This window comes from Perca flavescens, chromosome 3, assembly GCF_004354835.1.
Source record: "Perca flavescens isolate YP-PL-M2 chromosome 3, PFLA_1.0, whole genome shotgun sequence".
Taxonomy (NCBI): domain Eukaryota; kingdom Metazoa; phylum Chordata; class Actinopteri; order Perciformes; family Percidae; genus Perca; species Perca flavescens.
Window position 1 is genome coordinate 35,562,306 of NC_041333.1, and position 20,747 is coordinate 35,583,052.

Consider the following 20,747-nt stretch of genomic DNA (forward strand, 5'->3'; position numbering starts at 1 on the left):
TTGATGTCACATTTTTTTTTAATTTAATTATCCATTTGCAGAATACCAACAAGGAAATACAAAACAGACATGGTGTTCATACATAATGTGCATCTTCTGGATGACGTGAGAAATGACCACATGCTTTAAGCTGCAAAAGAAATGAAAAATAAATTCATTGCAGAGACTTAAGCCTGTTCATACCAAAGATTTGCAAATTCTGACACCTGACAGTTTCCACCCCTGCTACTATACCAATGTAGCCCCTTCTAAGACTCTGTATATTTACTTCCATTTGAACTTCTAGCTTTTTTGTAGCTCGATATGTAGCATATAAATAAGGATAGTTAATTACCAGTAGTTATGAAATAAAAAAAAAGTTGAGTTTGTTTGATCGAGCATCTGGAGAATGGCATAAATTGGGGTCGTCCCACATAACAGACCAGAGATGTCCCCTCTTTGGTTAATTTCTCCCGTCTAGTCAGCAGTTCCATCGTTTAGAGGTGACACCAACTCAGCCAAACATTAACTATGGAGACAGCAGGTCACCAGGGGAACGGCTGATGAGAAACAGCTGACAGTTTGTAACGGACATGACCAGCTGACTTTGCTACGAGCCAATTGGCTGTTCAAACCGGTGACGTGCCTTACGTTCTAAAACCAGCCAATGGCTACTTGACAAGCCGAGTCGCTGGCGACGCCATCAGACTGCTGCAACATTCTAAAATGTCATTTCCTCGTTGCAAATCTTTGGTGTGAGCTGGGCTTTACAGTCTACACTGGATGGAGGTTTCATTTGGTTTAAGGTTACAAAATTGGCAGTTTTACAATCGTTTAAACCATTCCAGTTTACATTATGTCATAGTGCTTCTGGATATCAGTTTGTTACCTGCAACACAAGGGTCGATGTATGCTGTATCAGACTGGTCACCTTAAGGGAAAAAAGTGAGAAAAAAGTTAAACTCATATTAACATACTACTATAAGTTACTATTTTGGCTAAGTGTTCAGGTTGTTGTACAGCTACCACGGAACAGTGTGCGCTGGGACTTCTGTGAATGAGGTTTAGAGAGGATTGATTTACTTGGCTGGTAGTAGTCGTAGATCTTGACCACGGCTGGCTTCAGGTTCTGCACTTTGTACTCTTGTATGAGCGTCAGGCTGTGGTTGATTCTTATGTCCTTCTGCAACTGTTGGAAGAAGAACCGACCACATGATCACCAACACATCTGGAGGGACTCAGCTCTCGTTTGTCACTTTAAATCCCTCTCACCTCCCGTATGTACACCAGAACATGATCCTCCTTTTGTTCAACACGATCCACCAGCAGGGCACCTTTGAGCTGTGAGGAGACATCAGCTGGGTTACCATGACTACTACTACTACCACCACCACCGTTTAAAGTTACTGGAATCACTCACCATGTTCAAAGACTCTGGGTCTGGGACAAATCCGGAGAGCATTTTGATATCCAGGATAACCATGTTTGTACTGGACTCCTTTCCACTATATCTGTAATGCAAATACCATAAAAATGTGATGTCAATCTGGTGCTTTGGAAGGCTCCATTTACCGTTCGTTTGAGCTGAGTTTTAGCCACCAAGTTGTAAACATTGCTCCCTGTCCATCCAACAGTTACATAGTTCAAGCCGGTAGATGCAGAGGATTATTTGCCAAAAATGTCAGTATTTGTTAATGTCATGGATGTGCTTGTCGATTACTTACAGGGATGTTAAATTCAGACTGAGTTTGGGTATTTTGCTGGTGCAGTTGGCCTCTGGTTGGACCAGAACACTGAGGGTGGTATCAGCAGCAGGAGTTGGGACGTTATAAACAAGAGAAATCTAAACCAGGAAAGTAATTCATAAAGTCAAGAATTCTTTTCTCCAGTTGGTTCAAATGTACAGTATGAAGCATCAGGATTGGTGCTTTATGTACACCAAACCACTGACCTGTATCGCAGCACATGCAGTGCCCTTCACCTCCAGGCTGTACTTTCCCGTCACGTCCTGCAGCTGCTTCTCCTGGTAGAGCAGTTTGTTGTTCCGATTCACGTCAAACACCAGCTGGCCACCGGGAGACCGGACCGTCACTGAGCTTGAACCCTCTGGACTGAACACCAGAGTGGAGTAGAGAGCCAGAGCCTGAAGAGCCACCACGGTGTCCTACAACACATACAGAAGAAAAGAACCAAGACCAGGGCTCTCAACTTCTGAGCAGAGTTCAGAGGGAGATTTTGGCGGCAGGGGTTTGGGTGGGGACGGGGGTCTGATCAATCACAAATCTGCATTTCTCTGTGTTATACTATGCATTGTCTGGATAACATAATGAAATAGCCTAGGCTAACGGTTTTCACAATGGGGGCTGGGAGGTTTTGCAGTAAAAATATTCCAAATTATGGTATTGTTGAAAAATATAAAACCGTCAGAATAGCCCTGCAGCCGATTCAACATGTAGCAATAAGCTACCAAACAGGGAGAGTACACTTGTCCCTCAATCTTAGGCTAAGTCACAAACCGTGACGAAAGCCGCAACTAGAAATCCTCCTCACTCAGCTGGTGCGTGGGGGCAGGGCCTTCTGAACTCTACGGGGACTCTTGATCCTCTACTGGTTCCAGTTTAAAAAAAAAAAAAAAAAAAAAAGCGGTGCAACTTTGTGGCCATTACCCTGGTAATTTCTCTCTGTGAGAAATACAAGGTGTGGTGTGTGAGTGGTTTGAAATGAGTGTGTCTCACACCCAATGCATGAGGTATGAATACCTATGTGCATAAGTTTATACAGATGTAAAGGTTATTTTGTTTAAACCTATAGCAGCATTATCAATTTTAGGTCTCTCCAATAGTTGATTTTCATACAGAAGAAAATTACAATTAAAAAAAAAATGCACCTTTTATTTGTAGTTTATGGGCTAAACCAATGCTATGGTTCTCGGTATGGTTTAACTGATGCTAAACCGTCGCGGTAATGGGCAATGTCGCTGTCCTGTGAGAACTATACATGTCTAAATGAGTTTTTAAATAATTTCCTTTACTTCATAAGCTAAATTCAATATTTAAACAAAGTCTCAATTGAAGAAGCAGAAAAATGCATTGTCAAACATGAAAAAAATTTTCCTTGTTTTCTTTTTGGGGATAATGGGTTTTCAGACAAAATGGGCTTTAGCTCACAGCTAAGCCACACATTTTTAAATAACTTTGTTCATCTTATTTGTCCCAGAAGAGATTACTGTACATTTGACTCAAAGTCCAGCTTAACCCCGTTTGGGCTGTACCTGTGTGGAGGAGAATCCTCCGTAATAGTTCTGCTGGCTCGTCAGCCATCTAACGATGCGGCTGGCGTAGCCCAGGTCTTCAGCAGTCGGGGAGGCACTGAGTTTAGCCAGCAGCACATAGGAGCTGGTCTCCACAGACAGAGAGGCTGATGTTTCTGTTGCTGTCTGAGACCAGTGGAGGAAACCTCCTAAAAACAACAACAAACAGCCATCCACAAAGAGCCCAACAGGCACAGGGTAAGCTTGGTCACAGGAATGAAGCCAGAATGATTTCCTGGAGGAGGACTCACCTTCTCGTAAGCCAACAGTGTCTAGGTGACCCAGTAGGTGAGCACGGGTCTCCATGTCTCCTGCCAGGGTGAAGACGTACGCCAGCAGAGCTGTGGTGTAGGTGTTGCTGAGGTCACCGATGGACTCCTTGAGGCAAGACAAGCTAGCATTCACCGGCCCATGAACCGCAGGATCCTAGAACAGATTCAAAGAAGACGTTGTCTTTCACTGCTGCGTTTGTCTCTGGAGTCAGAACTAAACCGAGGGGAAGCAGCGTTCAATTTTAAAGGCTCCACATATCTGGAACAAACCTTTTGATGCTGCCTCTTTAAAATTTGTTCACTTCTTATACTGCACCTCCTATTGTTGCATTTTACGTTTTTACTTTTAATTGTTACTGAAGTTGCGTTGTGTAAAATTGGAACTGTATGACCCACTTTGGGGCAACTGCAAGGGATCCCGTCACTACCCGATGAGAGACGAGTGCAGATGAGTTGCGCATGCTCAGATTTAAACTGTTTACGGTGCAACGTCATACTTGAAATCTATAAATAACTTCATTACAAACAGAAGCTGGAATCATTTCAAAAACATTGATAGCTATGATTGCTAACATTGGCTCAAAACACCAGTCAAGTGACAGCCTTGGTTGGGTTTGATGCCAACATTACAGAAGTCTCTCATTAGCAGCTTCTTGGAGGCTACTTGTTGCAAAGGGACGCAAAGAGTCTCAGTGTGCAACTCCCATCTGCCCTCGACTCCTAATGGAGATATGAAGGGCTCATTCTAGTCAAACATCAATTCTGTTTCAGGTGATTATACTCCAATGAAAACATTTCTGCCAATAGATTGTTACATCCTACACACCGGTCCTTTAAAACTAAAACAAATTTACAAATAATCAACTCACATTTATGTACATATTCATCTCCAAGAAGGCAGCAGTGATGTAGGCACTGAGAGTAACTTCATCAGACACACCACCCTGTAAAGAGGAAGCATAAGGAATTAGTGATCTGGTCTGACTCACTGGATGCAGAATGTAGGCCTGGCTGTTACTGTATTCCGCTCCCCTTTTACCATCTCTATCAGTTTCAGCCAAAGCCAGTCTATTCCCCCATAGCCAGAGGCATTGCACACAATTCTGGGCCTGGTAAAAAAGGCTCTCTATGGCCCACATCCACAGGCTGTTCATTCTAGCATCTTTTTGGGCCCTCCTCACACGAGGGCCGTGCATACTCAGTCCTCTTCCCTTTGGTTAGTATTTTGATTCCCTGGTTGGTATATAACGGAGTCCTGATAGATTTAACTGACCACCTCCACCATCATTCAAACCATAAACTCTCAGCTCATAACCTCACACGAGATGACTGATCAGATTGTTTACCATGTAGGTATAGGACTCTATTCAAAGACATGTCACTTTTGGATGGAAATCTTTTCAATACATAGGGGACTCAAATTTGGTAGAGTTTACCAGATGGGTCACTTATGTAAAAAGGAACCTTTATTTTGATTTAATAAAATGGAGAGATGGGTAAATGTATGTAGTACATCAGTAAATATCAACAATTTGTATATTAAGTTATTACACACTGTACATATTTGTATATAGGGCCATGTACTGTATATACAGACATAGATCACTGTACTTCCAACACTCAGGGGCCTGACTCAAGCAGACTTCAGCATTTGTGAAACAGGACACTGCCACGGTTTAGAAATTCTCCTCAGTTGGAAATCGGAAATACATTTGTGAGTCCCACAAGAATCTCGCATGCATGACTCACAATTATGGCATTTGTTTTTGATAAGTGAAACCTGTTGAAATTAATCGGAGAGGGAATTATCTCACTTTTCAAATTGTTGCTTTTATGTCGCAAATTTCGTGGAGGGGCCCCAGGCTGGCATCCACTACTGAGACATGAATCAAAGTCCTGCTACAGCAAAAGTGGCATTTAGTAAAATTAACTTCCTCACCTTCAGTTTCAGTTCTTGTCATCCAAATTCTAGTAAAGAGGGACTTTACCTTCATTATGGTGTGGAAGAGCGTTCCCGACTGTTCAAAACAGCCATTTTTTCGTTGTTTACTTTTCAGCCAAGTCACGGACGCTTCGATGTTCGCTGGGTCAACGTAGATGAAAGTCTGGGCTTTGGCAAACGATCGCAACACAAATGCAGTCAGCCTGAGGATATTAGAAACAAAAAGACAAGAGGAAGCTCTTATGATCTGTTTAATGCTCACGACAATCATCTACTCTACAAGTATAAACTGTATGTCGTAGTAAATGTTGCACACCATGTAAATGTATAATTCATTATTCTTTGTGGATGATTGACCAGTAACGTTCTCACCAAGTGTTCCCTGGTCCTGCTCCAAATGTGCTGTAAGCTCCGTAGTTATCTTTGTAGTTCAGCTGTCTCTGGTAGCCTGTAGAACAATAGAGACCCACCAATTAGGGCATTTACAGATTGGATTTCAGATTAGCTCATTTTAGGTGAAAACAGCTCTAACTGAATCTACAGCTGTAGTAAACATTTTATGCCTTTACTAGACCGGTGACTAAAAAGATGACAGGAAATTAGGGGAAGAAAGGAATGACATGCAACAAGGTAGTTATGGTGGGGTGGGGGCCTGTTGTCAGCACCGTAACCCAGAGGCCAGCAGGGTGCCCCTGATCTGTAGTCTCCAATAGGAATGACGAGCACCGTCAAGTGATTATGCACGCCGCTTGTTCCATTTTGTGCAACCAGCACCAGAATGTAGCAGACTGTAGATTTGGCAGACGTGTTCTTTTAGCTACCAGAGTAAAATGGAGCCTCACCACTGGTCAGGAAGTTGGTAGCCTTTTTCCTGATGGCTGGGGTCAGCTGCTGGGTGTCTCTCAGGTACTCCAGGACGTAGATGTCCGGGGCAAGGAGCGCCATGTTCTGCTCTCCACATCCATACGGCATCTGCAGCAGCCCATCCAGGTTCTCCAGAGCCCGGCCCAGGATGTCACCTGCCCAAAAACACAGAATCACTGAGACCCAACGCGCAACTAACCTGACCTTTACTTTCTACTGGGGCTTCAAAGTACAAACTGTACGTTCTTATGTTATACCACCTTTTGTTAATCCCGACAGAAACTAATTGAAAGGGATTGTTTGGCTTGAGGTCATGGTGCAAAGGACCCTAGGGTCAAATTACTCTAAACACCGCCCCCCGAGAAGCTTTTTTCACCTGGGTTGAAGATTGGGAGAGTTAGCGTAGAGTAGGGCCATCAGCTGAATAGCTTAGCGCAGGGGCTAATGGACCCACGTTTGTATCTTGTAAATGACCCCACTAATAATTCCCGAAATGATACCAAACTTCTACAGTAGTACAAATGGGTTATGCACTCAAAACGATGGATTGGAGAGTTTGTAAGTACACCAGAAGTTTATGTAAATAACACTTGGCTTCTCGTCTCTGCGGCTACCAGCAGTAAGAGTGCTAAGGGACGTCTACAAAACTACAACACTGAAAATAAATAAACATTAATTTACTGATTAAAGGTAATGTCTCCAAACTTACCTCAATTATAACTTGTTTAGTGATACTACAGCACTTACGAAAAAAAAAAAAAAATATTTTGTCTCTTGTCGGTGGGTGTTTGGCTTGAGGTTATGGTGCAAAGGACCCTAGGGTGAAATTACTGAACAATCACTTTAATATGTTGAAGGTGTAAATGCACTTTGTATTTTGGCTTTACTTTGTCGTGTGGTTAGAATAAAAATGAATCAAATTAACAGATTGCTTATTCCTAGAAGAAAGGGAAAGCAACTCAATTAAAATGAATCCATTAGTTTACCAAGTACTGATACTGAAGCACGGGCAGATCCAGCAATGTTCTCAGGGAGTTCTATGTCCATTTCCTCTGTCAAAGCTTGCCCTGTGAACAGAGAGAGAGAACAAACACTCAGCACTAAAATAAAGTCAGACAGTTAGTGGATCATGTATTGAAACAGGTTAGACTGGATTAAGATCAGACAAAAATGGAGGGTTCTTTCATTAGGTTGATAATTTATTTAATGACAGTTATGATATTAATTAGTTAATGACACCTGTGCTAGACTTGCCACAATGAAACTAAGTGCTATCTGCAAGTAGTGAATGTCTCCACCATGTTTTAAACAAGCAATCTAGTCGACTTCCAGCATTTGTCTTTTCACACGTTTGACGGGCCAGGCCTGCTGTAAACTGTACGGACCTTTTGGGCAGAGCAGCCAGTTGTAGGCGTTGGTCATCTCAGTTCCCTCAGCCTGAGAGGGAAAGAAATAATGTGAGTTACAGAGTTTCCATTTGGTTAATGGATAGAAAATTCTCCCTTTATCTTTCTTTATTAAAAAAAATAAAATAAAAGTACCAACCTTTACTATGAGATGTCGTGTGACCACATCAATTCGTCCTCTTTCAGGCACGCTCACAACCTCATTGTCACATGAAGTTTGGGATGTCACGGCCTCAGCTCTCACCGACACATTTACAACTCCTAAAAAGAACAAACCGTTTCAAACGTGATTCAGAACTATGACATTTTGTCACCAATGGGGATCTCGCTGATTTTACAACTTAAAATAAAAAGCCTCCTCCACCTCGGCAGCCTGGTGGATAAAAGCTCCAGTCTCACCTAAGGCTGAGGGGGCCATGGTCCAGCTGAGGGTCTTGCGCTCACTGCCACACAGACAGGATGTGTACTGGTCACCAGAGAGGGGGGTGAGGGTGTAATCTAAGGAGGGGATTGGAGTCACAGTGACCTGTTCAAGAGAGAATATAAATTTAAAACTGGAGATTTAGGGCAAATTATAGTTATTGTAGTCATTACTACAATAACTATTTTTTATATATAGCACTTTCCAGATTAAGATTTACCATAAAGGTGGGGAAAAATGGTAAACATGACACCTGCTAAACATCAGCGGGTTAGCATAGCAGGAATGTTAGCATGCCAACATTAGCATTTATAGGTCACAAAAACAAATTAAAAAAAATTAAAATTACCATGATGCAGCTGGTCAGGTAGTTGAAGGTGGTTGCCTTCAGTTCAAAGTGCTCCCCCCGGATGATGGAGTAGGGCAGGCTGAGCTCCAGGAAGAAGGGCTGGAAGACCGTGAGGTTTTTACGCCGAGCCAAGCCGAAACCCTGAGGGGACAGACAGAAAGCCTCCGTCTCCCAGGTGGTGATGGTGTCCGGGACCGTGAGGGACACATTCTTCGTTCCAAACTCTCTGGATCAGCAGATACACAGACGCGTTACGGTAAACTTGAAAATACTCTCATGATTAAGATTAGTTAAAATTTTAAAAAAAATTACTAATGGGTCGACTTAAATTGCAGTAACACTGCCATGTTGTAGTTACCGTTCGCCAACAAGAATGTGCAAATGTCAAATGGTTTCATATGCTGAGTCCTTGAGATCTCAGAAACTCAAATGCAGTTATACTGGGTATCATGAGTACTCTAGCCCAAAGACCATTCCCCATACACAATTTTAAAAGAAATTGCCTATAAAATGAATATATTCTGCTAAAATAAACTAACATGAGACTCCAGGCTTAGGAGCAGTGTCCGTAAATTAGTTCCATGTCATTTGTGTGTGGAGGGAGACTGCAGGAAGTCAGTGAGAGACTCTGACCATCAAAACCCTCTGTGGCAAAAACTCACCCAACTTCCACCAGGTCCCATATCCAGGTCTCAGGGAAGAAAGTGCGGACAGTCTCTACTGGGGATTTATCAGGAGATGGACCATTAAGATCCACAGCAAGTCCAACAGGGACAGGGGCTGCCATTACTTCTTTCATCACGGCTATGGTAGGAATGTAGAAAATATTCCATTAGGTAAAAACCAAAGCAGTGACCCATTTTAATGAGCAAGTAAATATTCAGCATGCATCACTTGGAGCAAAAAAGAAAGTCACCATAGTTGCCATAGCCACCATAATAAACAAAGCGCTGGTAGAATTCTCTTCCTTTGTATTTGAGGCATGAAGGCTCTCTGATAACCAGGTTTGTTGCCATCTTCATCCCTACATTCTAGATAATCCAACAAACAGCCATCACTGAAAAGTTGATAAATGTGCAACAATAACTTTAGTATGTTTTATTTGGGACACTCATTTGTGTAGGAAGTACCTGGAAAACTGTATAAGCGTCAGCTGTCCCATCACCTCCGGGGTACGGCAGAACAGATCTTCTCGGTCTCACAGGCAAACATTCTACACCATCTTCAACATTATATGGAATATAGGACAGTTTTGTGACCGGCAACAATTGAAATATCTGAAAAGAAAAGGTTTGGTTCAAAGTTATAAACTGACAATGTTTGATGAAGATCTGACAATTGGGACACACTTGGACACTAAGATACTCTTATATCTTGAGTCGTGGCTGTAAAGTATATTTGTCAAATCATTGCCTTTATCCATAAGGCACTCTTACAGAGGGCTACGTCGCACATATGTGATCATAACCTTATACTACAGCATTTTCATAACCGCATGCTTACAACTGGGTAAAAAGAACAAGCAGCATTGAGCTGCATTGCATGTTTGATAACCATGTACAACTGGTAGAGGGAGAAAAAAAGATTAATCACGGGACAGGTAGATAACCGCACAGTAAAAATGGATGATCCATTTGCAAAAGATCACGCAGAGGTAACAAGTTATGCATGCATATAGTTTGGGTTGATTCCAGTAGTTACCTTGGCTGCATCCAGAGTCTTCCCTGGCTCCTTGATGAGGACGCTCTGGTCAACAGCGCTCACGCCACACAGAGATTCTGGCTGGGCGGTAACCCGCATGATGGTCTCCTCTCCTGGGACGGCCGAGGACGGAGAAAACTCCAGAGACACCTGACAGGAAAAGACAGCGCACCATCTGGACTTTAGTGGGAGATGAGAACCTGGGATCTTTTCAACCTGACACAATCTGGTATTTGTTTTCTCCCACATTGATGATATTTAATCAAAAGGCCTGTGTGGGTTTTTTAACATTGTATTCAATAGTAGGAAATTGGGGAGACGACATGCAGCAAAGGGCCACTGGATTATACCACTCTACCCATGCAATAGAGTCAGAAGATGGTGGCCCCCCAACATGTAGGAAGTTAATGTAATTCATTTCAGTGGGATACTTAAATTGCTCAAAAAAAATAAAATATATGTCTTCCATAGATAACTGGCTTTCTTCAAGAAAATGCTACATGCTGTATTGAGGTTTTGTAACAACTAACAAACCCTTTGATTGTGCACCTACAATCTGACGAGAACAGCCTTTACCACATGTCTCGGTTCTTCCCAAGCTGACCTTTTGACTGAAGCACTGCTCGGTAGAGAAGTCGGCGCTGTTGGCGATCACCGTCTCACTGGGGAGGACGGAGTAAGCCACGACCTGGACGTCTGGTGCCATGTCTGGAGACACCGTCAGCTTAAAGGACACCTCGCCCTCATTCACTGAAACAACAATCACTCACATGACTCCATAGATCGGCCAGGCTAACTCAAAAGGATCCTTTTAAGACAAGTCACTTTGCTCACCCAATTTATCTTTGATTTCCACCCGTTCAACTCCTTGTAAAACAATGGCCCCTCTTGATAAGACCTGGGAAATTGGAAAGAAAAAAACGACAGAGTAATGCAACATGCCCCGTCTGCGGTGAGGTCATGTGATTAAGTACATAGTGGAAGAGGTTTATATGGTTCATGTCAAAATGTTTTGCTTTAAGTTGAAAAAGGAGGAGTTATTCAAAAGGCAACAACCTATCCAGAGCAGGATATTTAAGAGACTCCGTAAAATGTATTAAAAAGGGAATGCTACAATTTTACAAATCTAAACCACAAGTCTGTATATAGGAGAGTACTACTGCATATTGTTGGGGGAATGTTCCCTTGCATAAGTCAGCATTGGTTGGGGGCTGAAGACACTCTTGGTTCATCGATTTTAATCCTTTTCCCCTAAACTGTCATTTGTGATACTCCACTGGCTTAATCTCCCCAGACTGGATATTTAACTTTTAATATTTTGGATTTGGATAAAGGTAGTGGTTTCAAAAAAACCTCTTCCCCATGTCCATGGAAGTGGTGAGAGGAAAATAGTTCAACCACTCACCAGATAAATCACATCCATAAAGCCCTGGGCCTCTCCAACGACTGTGTACTGGATGGAGAGGTCCTCTTCTTCGTCACAGGAAAGTGGTTCATCCTTCTTCTTCACATCCAGGGAGCTGACTGTCTTCGTATCAGGAGAAGAAGGTGTGGCCAAAGACACCGTGTGATCGTTAGACTCGTAGTATGGCGTTCTGTAAGGACTGTAGCCCAGTGTCGGTGTGTCGCTAACCTAGAGAGCAGAGAAAACAAACACTAAATGACATCATGGCAGATGAAGTAGAAGAAAGCTTCAGTTTTTACAGCCATAACTATTTTCTTCTTTTTGGTATAGACCGATTGTTCCTATATGGCACCTTGGTCAGTTGCGGCATATTGAGAAACTATTTGAGGTGTCAGATTTGGACTGTGTCATCAACTTCATGATGAATGTTTGGTTACAGATTGTAGTTTCTACTTCTTACTTGTAAGTGGACGTCTCCTTTAAAGGCAGCTGTGCTCAATGAGAAAGTGGCGACGCCATCACTGTCGGTTGTGAGATTCTGTAACCAACGCGATGACCACCTTTCACCCTCAAACAGGAACACCGGCATGGCAGGAATGGGCGTATTATTGTAATAAACCGCTTTAACCTGTCGGAAGCACAACGTTGTATCACAGAGAATGCCCACTGCTTCAGCTGCACTGTGTATAGAAGCACATTGAAGAAGTGAAGCCCAAATGCACTTACTTTTCCTTCCACATTTGATCCTTGGTTATAAATCTTGGGAGTGTCGGTGAAAGACAGCTTTCCAACAACATAAGAAATCACCGTAGTCTTCTCTTGGGAGCGTGAAATCCCTGTACAAGAAGGCTTCGTGTTACAACAATGTGGACGCCATATTGTTTCAATACATGGCATAGTCATTTTGTTATTATAGGCCAACTAACTCTTTTTGAAATATAAGTACAATATATGTTAGGACTTGCCTGTCCCCTCCTCTTCCATATTTGCACGGAGTTGCAGTACATCTTGCAGAGCCTTCTGCGCAATTCTTGTGAAAGTTGACATTGCGAAGCTGAAAGCGGCACAGCCTCTCTTGTCCGTCTAGAAAGCACAATTAAATAATGTCCAAGACTGGAAAAAGTGAAGGACATTTCAAACTTTCACACGTCAGACCCTTATTACTTAAAAACTTTTGACTGTTAAATTGTCCAACTACCATCCCGTGTATAAAAATGAACTTTTACACTCCCAAATTTGTACATCAGACCGACAAGACAGATGACCATATGTAGTGTTAAATGTGCACATTATGTAGGAGGCTATGGACCTTGCTTCATGAGACGGTCACCATAGCTACTGTACCTGCTTTGTCTCCTTGTAGCAAGGCATCGGGATTACATCGATTCCCTCTGGATGTTCAGGGGTGATTGGACGGGGTATAACATAGGAATCAAGAGGTCGGCACACCTTCAAGTCAACACTGCCTGGCACAGGCTGTCCGTATGTATACCTAATTAGATGAAATGGAAAAGAAATTTTTTTTAAAAGAAACCATGCCCTAAACTGGACCCATTTTAGATTATTTAAGAGTAATGAGCAAAAGAGCTTTTACTTACGTTGCACAGACTTCAGCTTTGACTTCTTCCTCATCAATACTTACTTCATCAGGTGCATTTATTTGTAGGTCAAATTTAGGCAAAACTGTGGACAAAAGGATTATTAGCATGTTTGCTTCATTAAACAGATTAAAAGTAATAGTTAAAAAAGAAAGATTACCGTATTTTTCCACCTTGAAGCTGTGTTGTATTTTAGCGGACCCAATCGACACAGTAACTTGGTAGGCTCCTTCACGGGCCTCAGAGTTCAAGGTGTAAGAAAGCTGCAATATCTTCCTATTGGAGGAGGTTTCATTCAGCCACTGGCCAATCCTGTTGCTGTTAGAATCCTGTTAAGTGAAGTAAAGAACATGGGACAATGGGAAACTTGGGAAAACAGGGTGAAAAGATGGCATTTCTTCTTCCACAAGTTTGGGCAGATTAAAGTGGGCCACGGTTTGGACAGCACACACGCCAATATCAGTGGCCAGTTACAGATATCTTGGTCTTCGTGTATAATGGGCATTTGTACAGAATTTGCTGCAAAAGTATAAACATTTGTGTCATTTCCTTTTTAAAAGCAAGTTTTATGTAGTATGACAATCCTATCTTAACTTTTGGTCCACTTACTAGCTAGTCTTGGGAGTTTTAGAAATGCAAAAAAAACTAAAGAAACTCATCATCTAATGATTAACATTAGAGGCTGTTAATATCTCCAGAAAATGGTTCCCCCCCACACTTTTTTGGCAAACAGAAAATGCAGCCTGTAAAGCAAGAATTTGTGTCCAAGGTCATGCATGAATTCTGACACGTTACAGTCATCGTTCATAAAGGTCTTGTTCAAGTTGTAAAACAGGCCTCCACACAATGGACTGGGCCCTTATCACATTTGATACAGAATCTGTCAAACATTCCATAAAGCTTGGACCTAATACGCTTATAATCACTTCATGTTTTTAGGAGATTAACATGCTGAACTTTTAATAGCCTAATAAGTCCACTGGAGCATTTTGCTTTAAGGCATTTGTATTAGAAGAGGAAAAAAAAAAAAAAAAAAGTAACTCTGTTTAATATACCCTGTATGTTAAAGTGTAGATATTACTCTTACCTCCATTGAGATTACATCGTACTGTAAGAGAAAGAAAGATTTGTTAAAGCACAAGCTGCTTTGTATTCCTAGCATCACATTGACAATAATGAGTTAAAGACTGCCGCTCTTAGATTATTATGATTTATAGTTTTCTGGAGAAAAGAAACTGTTCTATTGTAATCTTTAGAATAGATTCCAGTGTTATTTCCAATTCTATAGGATCATTTGTGACAAAATGTTGCAAACTGGGTCAGCAACCTTCAAAGCAGCTTGGTAGGTTTACCTAAAAAAAGGGGCTGTGGTTGTACTACTGACCCAGAGCTTCACCAGGAGCTCAGATTGTGGTTCAATCCAAACTAAAACCTGCACCATTACCAAACCATAATCACTGATACGGTTTATGAAGGAGACCTGAAGAAAGGAAAGCCTGTTCAAACACTCACCAGCTGATTGACAGGTCTTAACTTGGTATCCAGTGTGATGACTCTGAAATGCACTGAGAGACATGCAGAGAGATTACATCAAGCCTTTCCAGCTCTTCTACAGCAGTGGTAGACATCCTATCAGGCCAGTGATTGGTCTTCTGTTAACTGAGACATTACACAGCCTTGGATTTCAATAAAGTGGATAGTTTTACACGGACACTGCCGTTAAGGGATAGCACCAATTTTGACATAAGATACCTTGTTTTAAATATAGTCAGAGTGGGACATTACTAATATATCCCGAATGTGGAGACTTGTGCTCTCAACTGCAGCAGGGGAAAAGTAGTACATTTCATTTATACTATTATATATAGACACTGTATATGCCAACATGTTTCTGGGCTTCTGTGAATTTAACCTCTACAGCCTGTTAAAGAGACTTGATATTCTGGGGCACAATCAGTTTCTCACTACCTGTTAAGAGCCAGTAGTCAGAGCTGACACATTTCCATCATTGTGGGGCTTTATTTTAAAATCCTGGGAATGTCAATATATAAGATTTGATATGGGGAATACATTTTATGGAAGGAATCTAAAGAGAAACTTTTCAACCAGTATTATAAGCAAATACAAAAAAAGTAATCTAGATAAAACACTGAACCCCCCAAAAAAAAGGCTTATGGAAGGAATCTCACCTCAGTTAGTATTATAAGCAAAACAAAAGTCAAGTAATTAAAAAAAAAAAACTAAAAAAAAAAAGTAACTATCATAAATAAAGTACAAACCATCAGCTCTAAATTACCCGTTTGTCCTGGGAGGTAGATCGGTTTATCCGTTTGGATGAAGGTCATTGGTTGATAGACTTTGATCAGAACTTTTCGGACTTCTTTAGAGTAGAATGTGTCGCCTCGTACCTCCACCTCAAAGTTCTGCACCACTTCATCCTGCACTAAAGGAACCTGTGACAAAGATTTTATAGACGAGAATCATTACATCCCATTCAAACATGATTTATGAATATTTAACTTTATCTGTTGCAACTTAAATTGTTGAAAAAAAAAAAAAAAACATTTACAACAGCAGTTTACACCATTATGCATTTATATAGTGTGCTTTCCTTTACAAATCTGTGTGTATGGGTTAAGAAATCCCATCAATGGTTTCAAACTAAAAATTTTCCAATACATTTTGGGGAAATGAGCAAATCAGGAAAGTTATGGACCTTAAATTCAATGCAGGTATGAAATTCTATACTGGAGGTCTTCTCCAGAAGGGTTGTATTCGCCTCTTCTGACATCAGAGTGACGCTCATTTCCAGAGTCTCGCTGGGCTCCAGGAGACTGGCACAGAATTTGGTCTCAGCGCCAGATTCAAGAACTGCAGGAATGGCTACCATGTACTGCCTACAGCCACAGACACACACAGTACACATCTCACTGGATCCGATATGGAAATAACCCCAACCCAGAAGATTATGCAGCATTAAATCCTTACCAGTGATCAAATCATTCAACCACAGGCTATTTTTTTTAACTGGGGAGGTAACTTACGGTCCTGCCGCCGCTTGGCCCACGCACATCCAGCTCAAGAAGACCCACAGTTTCCATGTCCACATCTGGATCCCAGGATGACCCATGACTGAATGAGATCATCATGAGTCAGCATCTGTTTAATAGTCTGATAGAGAATCCCACCCCATCCTCTACCTGATTTTAAGGTAGCCCATTTAATCATTTAAAGACTTCATGTTGTGGTGTGTAAGGCAAACTGCAATTTACAGTTTAATTAGGTCATGTTTGAAGTCCAGAAAATGTGTCATTCCAAGTGTGTGTACGCATGTCCATACATACCAACCGCTACCGTTCAGGGGAGGTCAAACAGGAAATCATTCATTTACAATCTGAAGGGTACAGATGTATACTGTAATTTAGCCTACGGATAGCCTATCGCTACGCTAAACCGGGTATCACTGACACTGTCACGAGCATATAGGGGTGTCAAACTCCCTTTTCCCAGAGGGTAATTGCAGTTTAAAAAAAACAAAAAACAAAAAAACACTTCTGTATTTTGTTTGGTGCACAACTATAGGAGGGCCAAAATGTATTGTGAACCCAATTTGATATACTGACCGGATCTAAATCTGCAAGGGGCCGGATTTGGCCCGCGGGCCTTGAGTTTGACACATGAGAGCTAGAGCTAAACAATAAGAGATTGTTGTAGCAACCAACGGAATAACAAATTATTACAGCGCATTTCATAAGAACAAACCCAAGGACGCTTTTAAACAAGTAGAGGGAGACAAGGGAAAAGAGAAATAGTAGGCCAACACAAACATGGACTGGAAGGACTGGATCATTTAATGTAGGCTGCTGAAACCTCTACAACCACATCGCGCAATCCATGTGGTGTTAGAAGAATGAAATCTAAAAATGGATACACATTTACATAAGAGCCAATTCGGGTTGTTTTTGACCCCCCCCCCCAATCCCGTCATTGCGTCCATCCATTGGGACTGGGACTCGGATTTCGCCAGTCGTCGTTCACTTTCCCTTTTAGCTTTTGCTCTCCGTTTAACTTAAAAGAAAGCAACATTTGGAAACTCTTCCGTTTGCTTTAGAAGGCTATACAGCTGAACCAGAGTCTCCGATATCCCCGCCGCCCCGCCACAAAACTGGAGAGTAACCAAAATCCCCAAAAGTGAATGCCTTTAATTAAGTGAAAGACCCGCGTAGCAGCGCCATGTTTCAATTCCAGCTCCCCGAGCGGAAGTCTTACCTCTTTCAGACCCCCTACCACGGTTGGGCTGAGTTGTCTGATCGGGGGCTCAACGCTCCTTTTGGAAATTGGGACCAAGCCCGTCTCCATCGGTATATATCCCTGGTCATGATGACAATTCAGATCACCTGTGTCCACCAAGGACCAATCAACAATTACCTTAGGTGCTAGAAATGGGTGGGGCTTACACGTCACATATCCAGTGAACGGCTAAGAACACATATAGGCCTACTCCAATATCTTTTTTTTTTTTTTTTTTATTATGAAATCTCCAAAAGATTTTGGACAGATTTGGAGTCTCACTTTTTTTTGAACCCACCAACTTTATCTACTCCTTAAACCTTACAGATATCATCTGTTTCTCCGATAATTAAGGTAATGGTGCTCCTGAGTCTAATCTAATAAATGTTGTTATTCTGTATGCAAAATTCTATATTCACAAGCAGAAATGTTCTAACTCATCTCCTACTTTTGTACCTGTTCTCATAGAATTGAAATCTCTACTGCTATATTTAACAGTGAGTTCATTTCATTCAGGTGTGAGGATGGTGGACCAGGAAAGACAGGGGAAGGCAACAGGGAGGTCTAACGTTAGGTGGAGGTGTAGGGGGAGCAGCTTGATACCAACAGATTAATATCCTAATATTAATATGGAAACACTAATATAGAAAATCTATTACATAATGTTTGTTTGACAATATGTCTTAGTGGAGAAGAACACAGGCAAGGAGTGAATGAGACAGACATGAGGTAGAGGAGACCAGTGATGACATCAGGTAGAGATGAGACCAGTGATGACATCAGGTAGAGATGAGACCAGTGATGACATCAGGTAGAGATGAGACCAGTGATGACATCACGTAGAGATGAGACCAGTGATGACATCAGGTAGTCCAGTATGGTTTCTGTTGACCAACGTATTCACCGTGTCCTTTTTGGGGAAAAGAGAGTGCAGACGGAGATGGAAACTATAACAATCAGCCTAGATGTCTGACAGTGGGGACGTAGTAAACAAATCAGAACGCACATTTAAACATCTGCAACGCATATGCTTGAATGCCCATACATGATGATGTCCAGCACACTTATTTATTGTATAAATTGTTGCTGCATACCCCTCTGACACTGGGTAGTTGGGTAGTTGGGCCCCTGCTCCTTGTACACGAACAATGTTCCCAATGCTCGAGTTCAAGTGCAGCTTTCGTCGTCAGTCCCCTTTTTAAACGAACGTTGGACTCGTGGACATTCACTAAAAGACCCTAGGTTGCATTTTGGCCACGGTTTTGGCTTTCCTAGCTTGTTTTGCTGGGTTGACTTTTTGTGCTTCCTTACTGTAAAGTTATTTGTAGCATAATTTCCTGGCCTGGCCTAATGCACGAGCCTCAAAAATATTTAAGTTTAACGTTAATAATACTTTTTAGCTACCGTTTCAACCTGAAATCAATACTTACAGGCCATCGTAGCTTTTTACTGTGGACAAAAAATAAGAAATCTGAACTAAGAACTTTTTTTCTCATCTAAGGAAGTCAATGTTATTGCACTTCCATGGCAAGAATAGCATGCGTGTCAGCATCTTTTATTAAAGTGAATTAGTGTAAATCTCTCTCACGCATAAATCTTACCTCAACACTAACTTAGGGTCATTTTAAACATCATAAACATAGCAATGCATGGCAAACATTGCATTTTAACAATACTTTTGAGAGGACCCCCCCAAAAAAAAAAAAAAAAAAAAAAAATGCTAATGAATATAATTAGTGTCATGCTCGAAACATGGAAACATTTTAGCCAAGAATGACTGCTGACAGTGATGTCTTTGTGTTTACAGGAGGATCTGGGGGCCGCAGGGAAAACCCTGTTTGTCAAGCAACACTTTTCCTCCTTCCGGGGGCAGATAATGGTTTTCTGCCCCCCCGCAAAAGAACTTGAGGAACGGGCTAAACGTGGATTAGGTAAATGTGAGATTAAAGCACATAAAACTCGAGTGTTATTTACTTTGACACCTTATCTAACCTTCTTGCAAAGGAAACTATGGAATGAGCTGCTTTGAATTTGATGTTGGCTTGAGCCTGTCTGGTCCCATTTGTTATACTGTCTCTATATTGGGAAACAATTGACTATGTTAAAATACATTAAGCATTTGTTTTAAAGAAATATTATAGAGCAGTTCACTCTTTGATGCATTTTCACAAGTTTCCATGTAGCCATCTTATCCTTCAAATCCTTCAAATATAAACTAAGATAAACCTTCATTGATCCCCACAGGGGAAATTCACGTGTTGCAGTAGCACAGAGACAATGGAGAATAATGTTCTTACTATTTGCAGATGAATATAATAAGAATGTAAAAGGTTTCAGAGACCAAGTGTGTTTTGGTGTATGCTTATTTAGCTTAAGCCATAACTATAAGATAGTTAGGGTCACAGTGGCCTCGAGCAAAGTACATTGAGTAATAATAACAAATGAGGACGAGACATAAAACAGTGGCCCCCACCCTGGCGGGTGTTGTGTGAAGATAGCAGTCCCGGTGAGGAAGAAGAAGAAGAAGAAGAGGGGGCCCAAGAAAGAAAGTATAAGAGATGAGGGGAAGAATAGATCGGGGCTCACGAGGTCTGACAGTCTAGAGCTATGTGGACCGGCTCTGGCTTTTAGTCTGTTGCTAGGGAAACGTAGTCTCTGCGTGCTTTGTGATCCCACAGATCTGTGTATTGAAACTCTGATGCTTGGCTGATTAAACGAATGCATTTGACTTTATGTTACCGTCTTATTTGGCTCTTGCTTAGGATCAATGTAATTCCAATATAACGAATGCGCGGGGGGTATATAGGTCTTTTATTTGGAGTCAGACACATTGAGAGGAGGAAATCCCTAACAACATAAAAAAAAGTCACTTTTGAATAGAGTTGCTTATATTTAAAGACAAAAATATGAAGAAAAAAAACACAAGAACAGACAAAGTGATCAACAAATCAGTTCATTTCCTGCAGCTGGATGCAAGCTGCAGATGTTTTTGCCCTCTTGCGGTCTCCTCTCCGGGTGAAGAATCCCACTATGAGCACCATGACGGGCAGAGCCACACAGAGCACGATGCGGCTGATGGGCAGCTCGACAGGACAGTCTATGGTGGGTGGAGAAGGAATCAGATTCTGGGCGGTGGGAGGATCTTGGAACAAAAAGGTGGAAGTGAAGTACAGAAACTCAGCCGTGCGGTTTTATATACTAAGGTCTATA

The 20,747-nt window shown here is 41.6% G+C and overlaps 1 protein-coding gene across 1 annotated transcript; it reads right to left on the reverse strand.

Moving 5' to 3' along the window:
• Positions 1-41: 41 nt before the first annotated feature.
• On the reverse strand, positions 42-17,627 carry LOC114553083 (alpha-2-macroglobulin). The gene is made up of 37 exons (XM_028574196.1): positions 17,517-17,627; positions 16,292-16,379; positions 15,964-16,144; positions 15,544-15,700; positions 14,760-14,812; positions 14,335-14,355; positions 13,408-13,576; positions 13,248-13,332; positions 12,994-13,141; positions 12,615-12,732; positions 12,376-12,485; positions 12,110-12,277; positions 11,650-11,877; positions 11,079-11,142; positions 10,849-10,994; positions 10,245-10,394; positions 9,674-9,820; positions 9,460-9,574; positions 9,206-9,347; positions 8,544-8,769; positions 8,173-8,299; positions 7,913-8,034; positions 7,753-7,804; positions 7,354-7,434; positions 6,346-6,522; positions 5,876-5,951; positions 5,550-5,706; positions 4,431-4,505; positions 3,541-3,715; positions 3,251-3,438; positions 1,931-2,143; positions 1,704-1,822; positions 1,400-1,490; positions 1,252-1,320; positions 1,063-1,168; positions 869-910; positions 42-130 (listed from the first exon to the last, which is right to left on the reverse strand). Exons 2-37 carry the CDS (start codon positions 16,375-16,377, stop codon positions 126-128), a joined length of 4,389 nt encoding a protein of 1,462 aa, XP_028429997.1. The 5' UTR covers positions 16,378-16,379; positions 17,517-17,627; the 3' UTR covers positions 42-125.
• Positions 17,628-20,747: the final 3,120 nt, after the last annotated feature.

Excerpts from the sequence above, each read along its gene's own strand:
- LOC114553083 (XM_028574196.1), bottom strand. The coding sequence starts at position 16,377 with ATGGGTCATCCTGGGATCCAGATGTGGACATGGAAACTGTGGGTCTTC. Across the intron at positions 13,577-14,334 it reads ACGATGTAATCTCAATGGAG|GATTCTAACAGCAACAGGAT; the intron begins GTAAGAGTAATA and ends TTCACTTAACAG. Across the intron at positions 1,169-1,251 it reads TTCTGGTGTACATACGGGAG|TTGCAGAAGGACATAAGAAT; the intron begins GTGAGAGGGATT and ends TTCTTCCAACAG.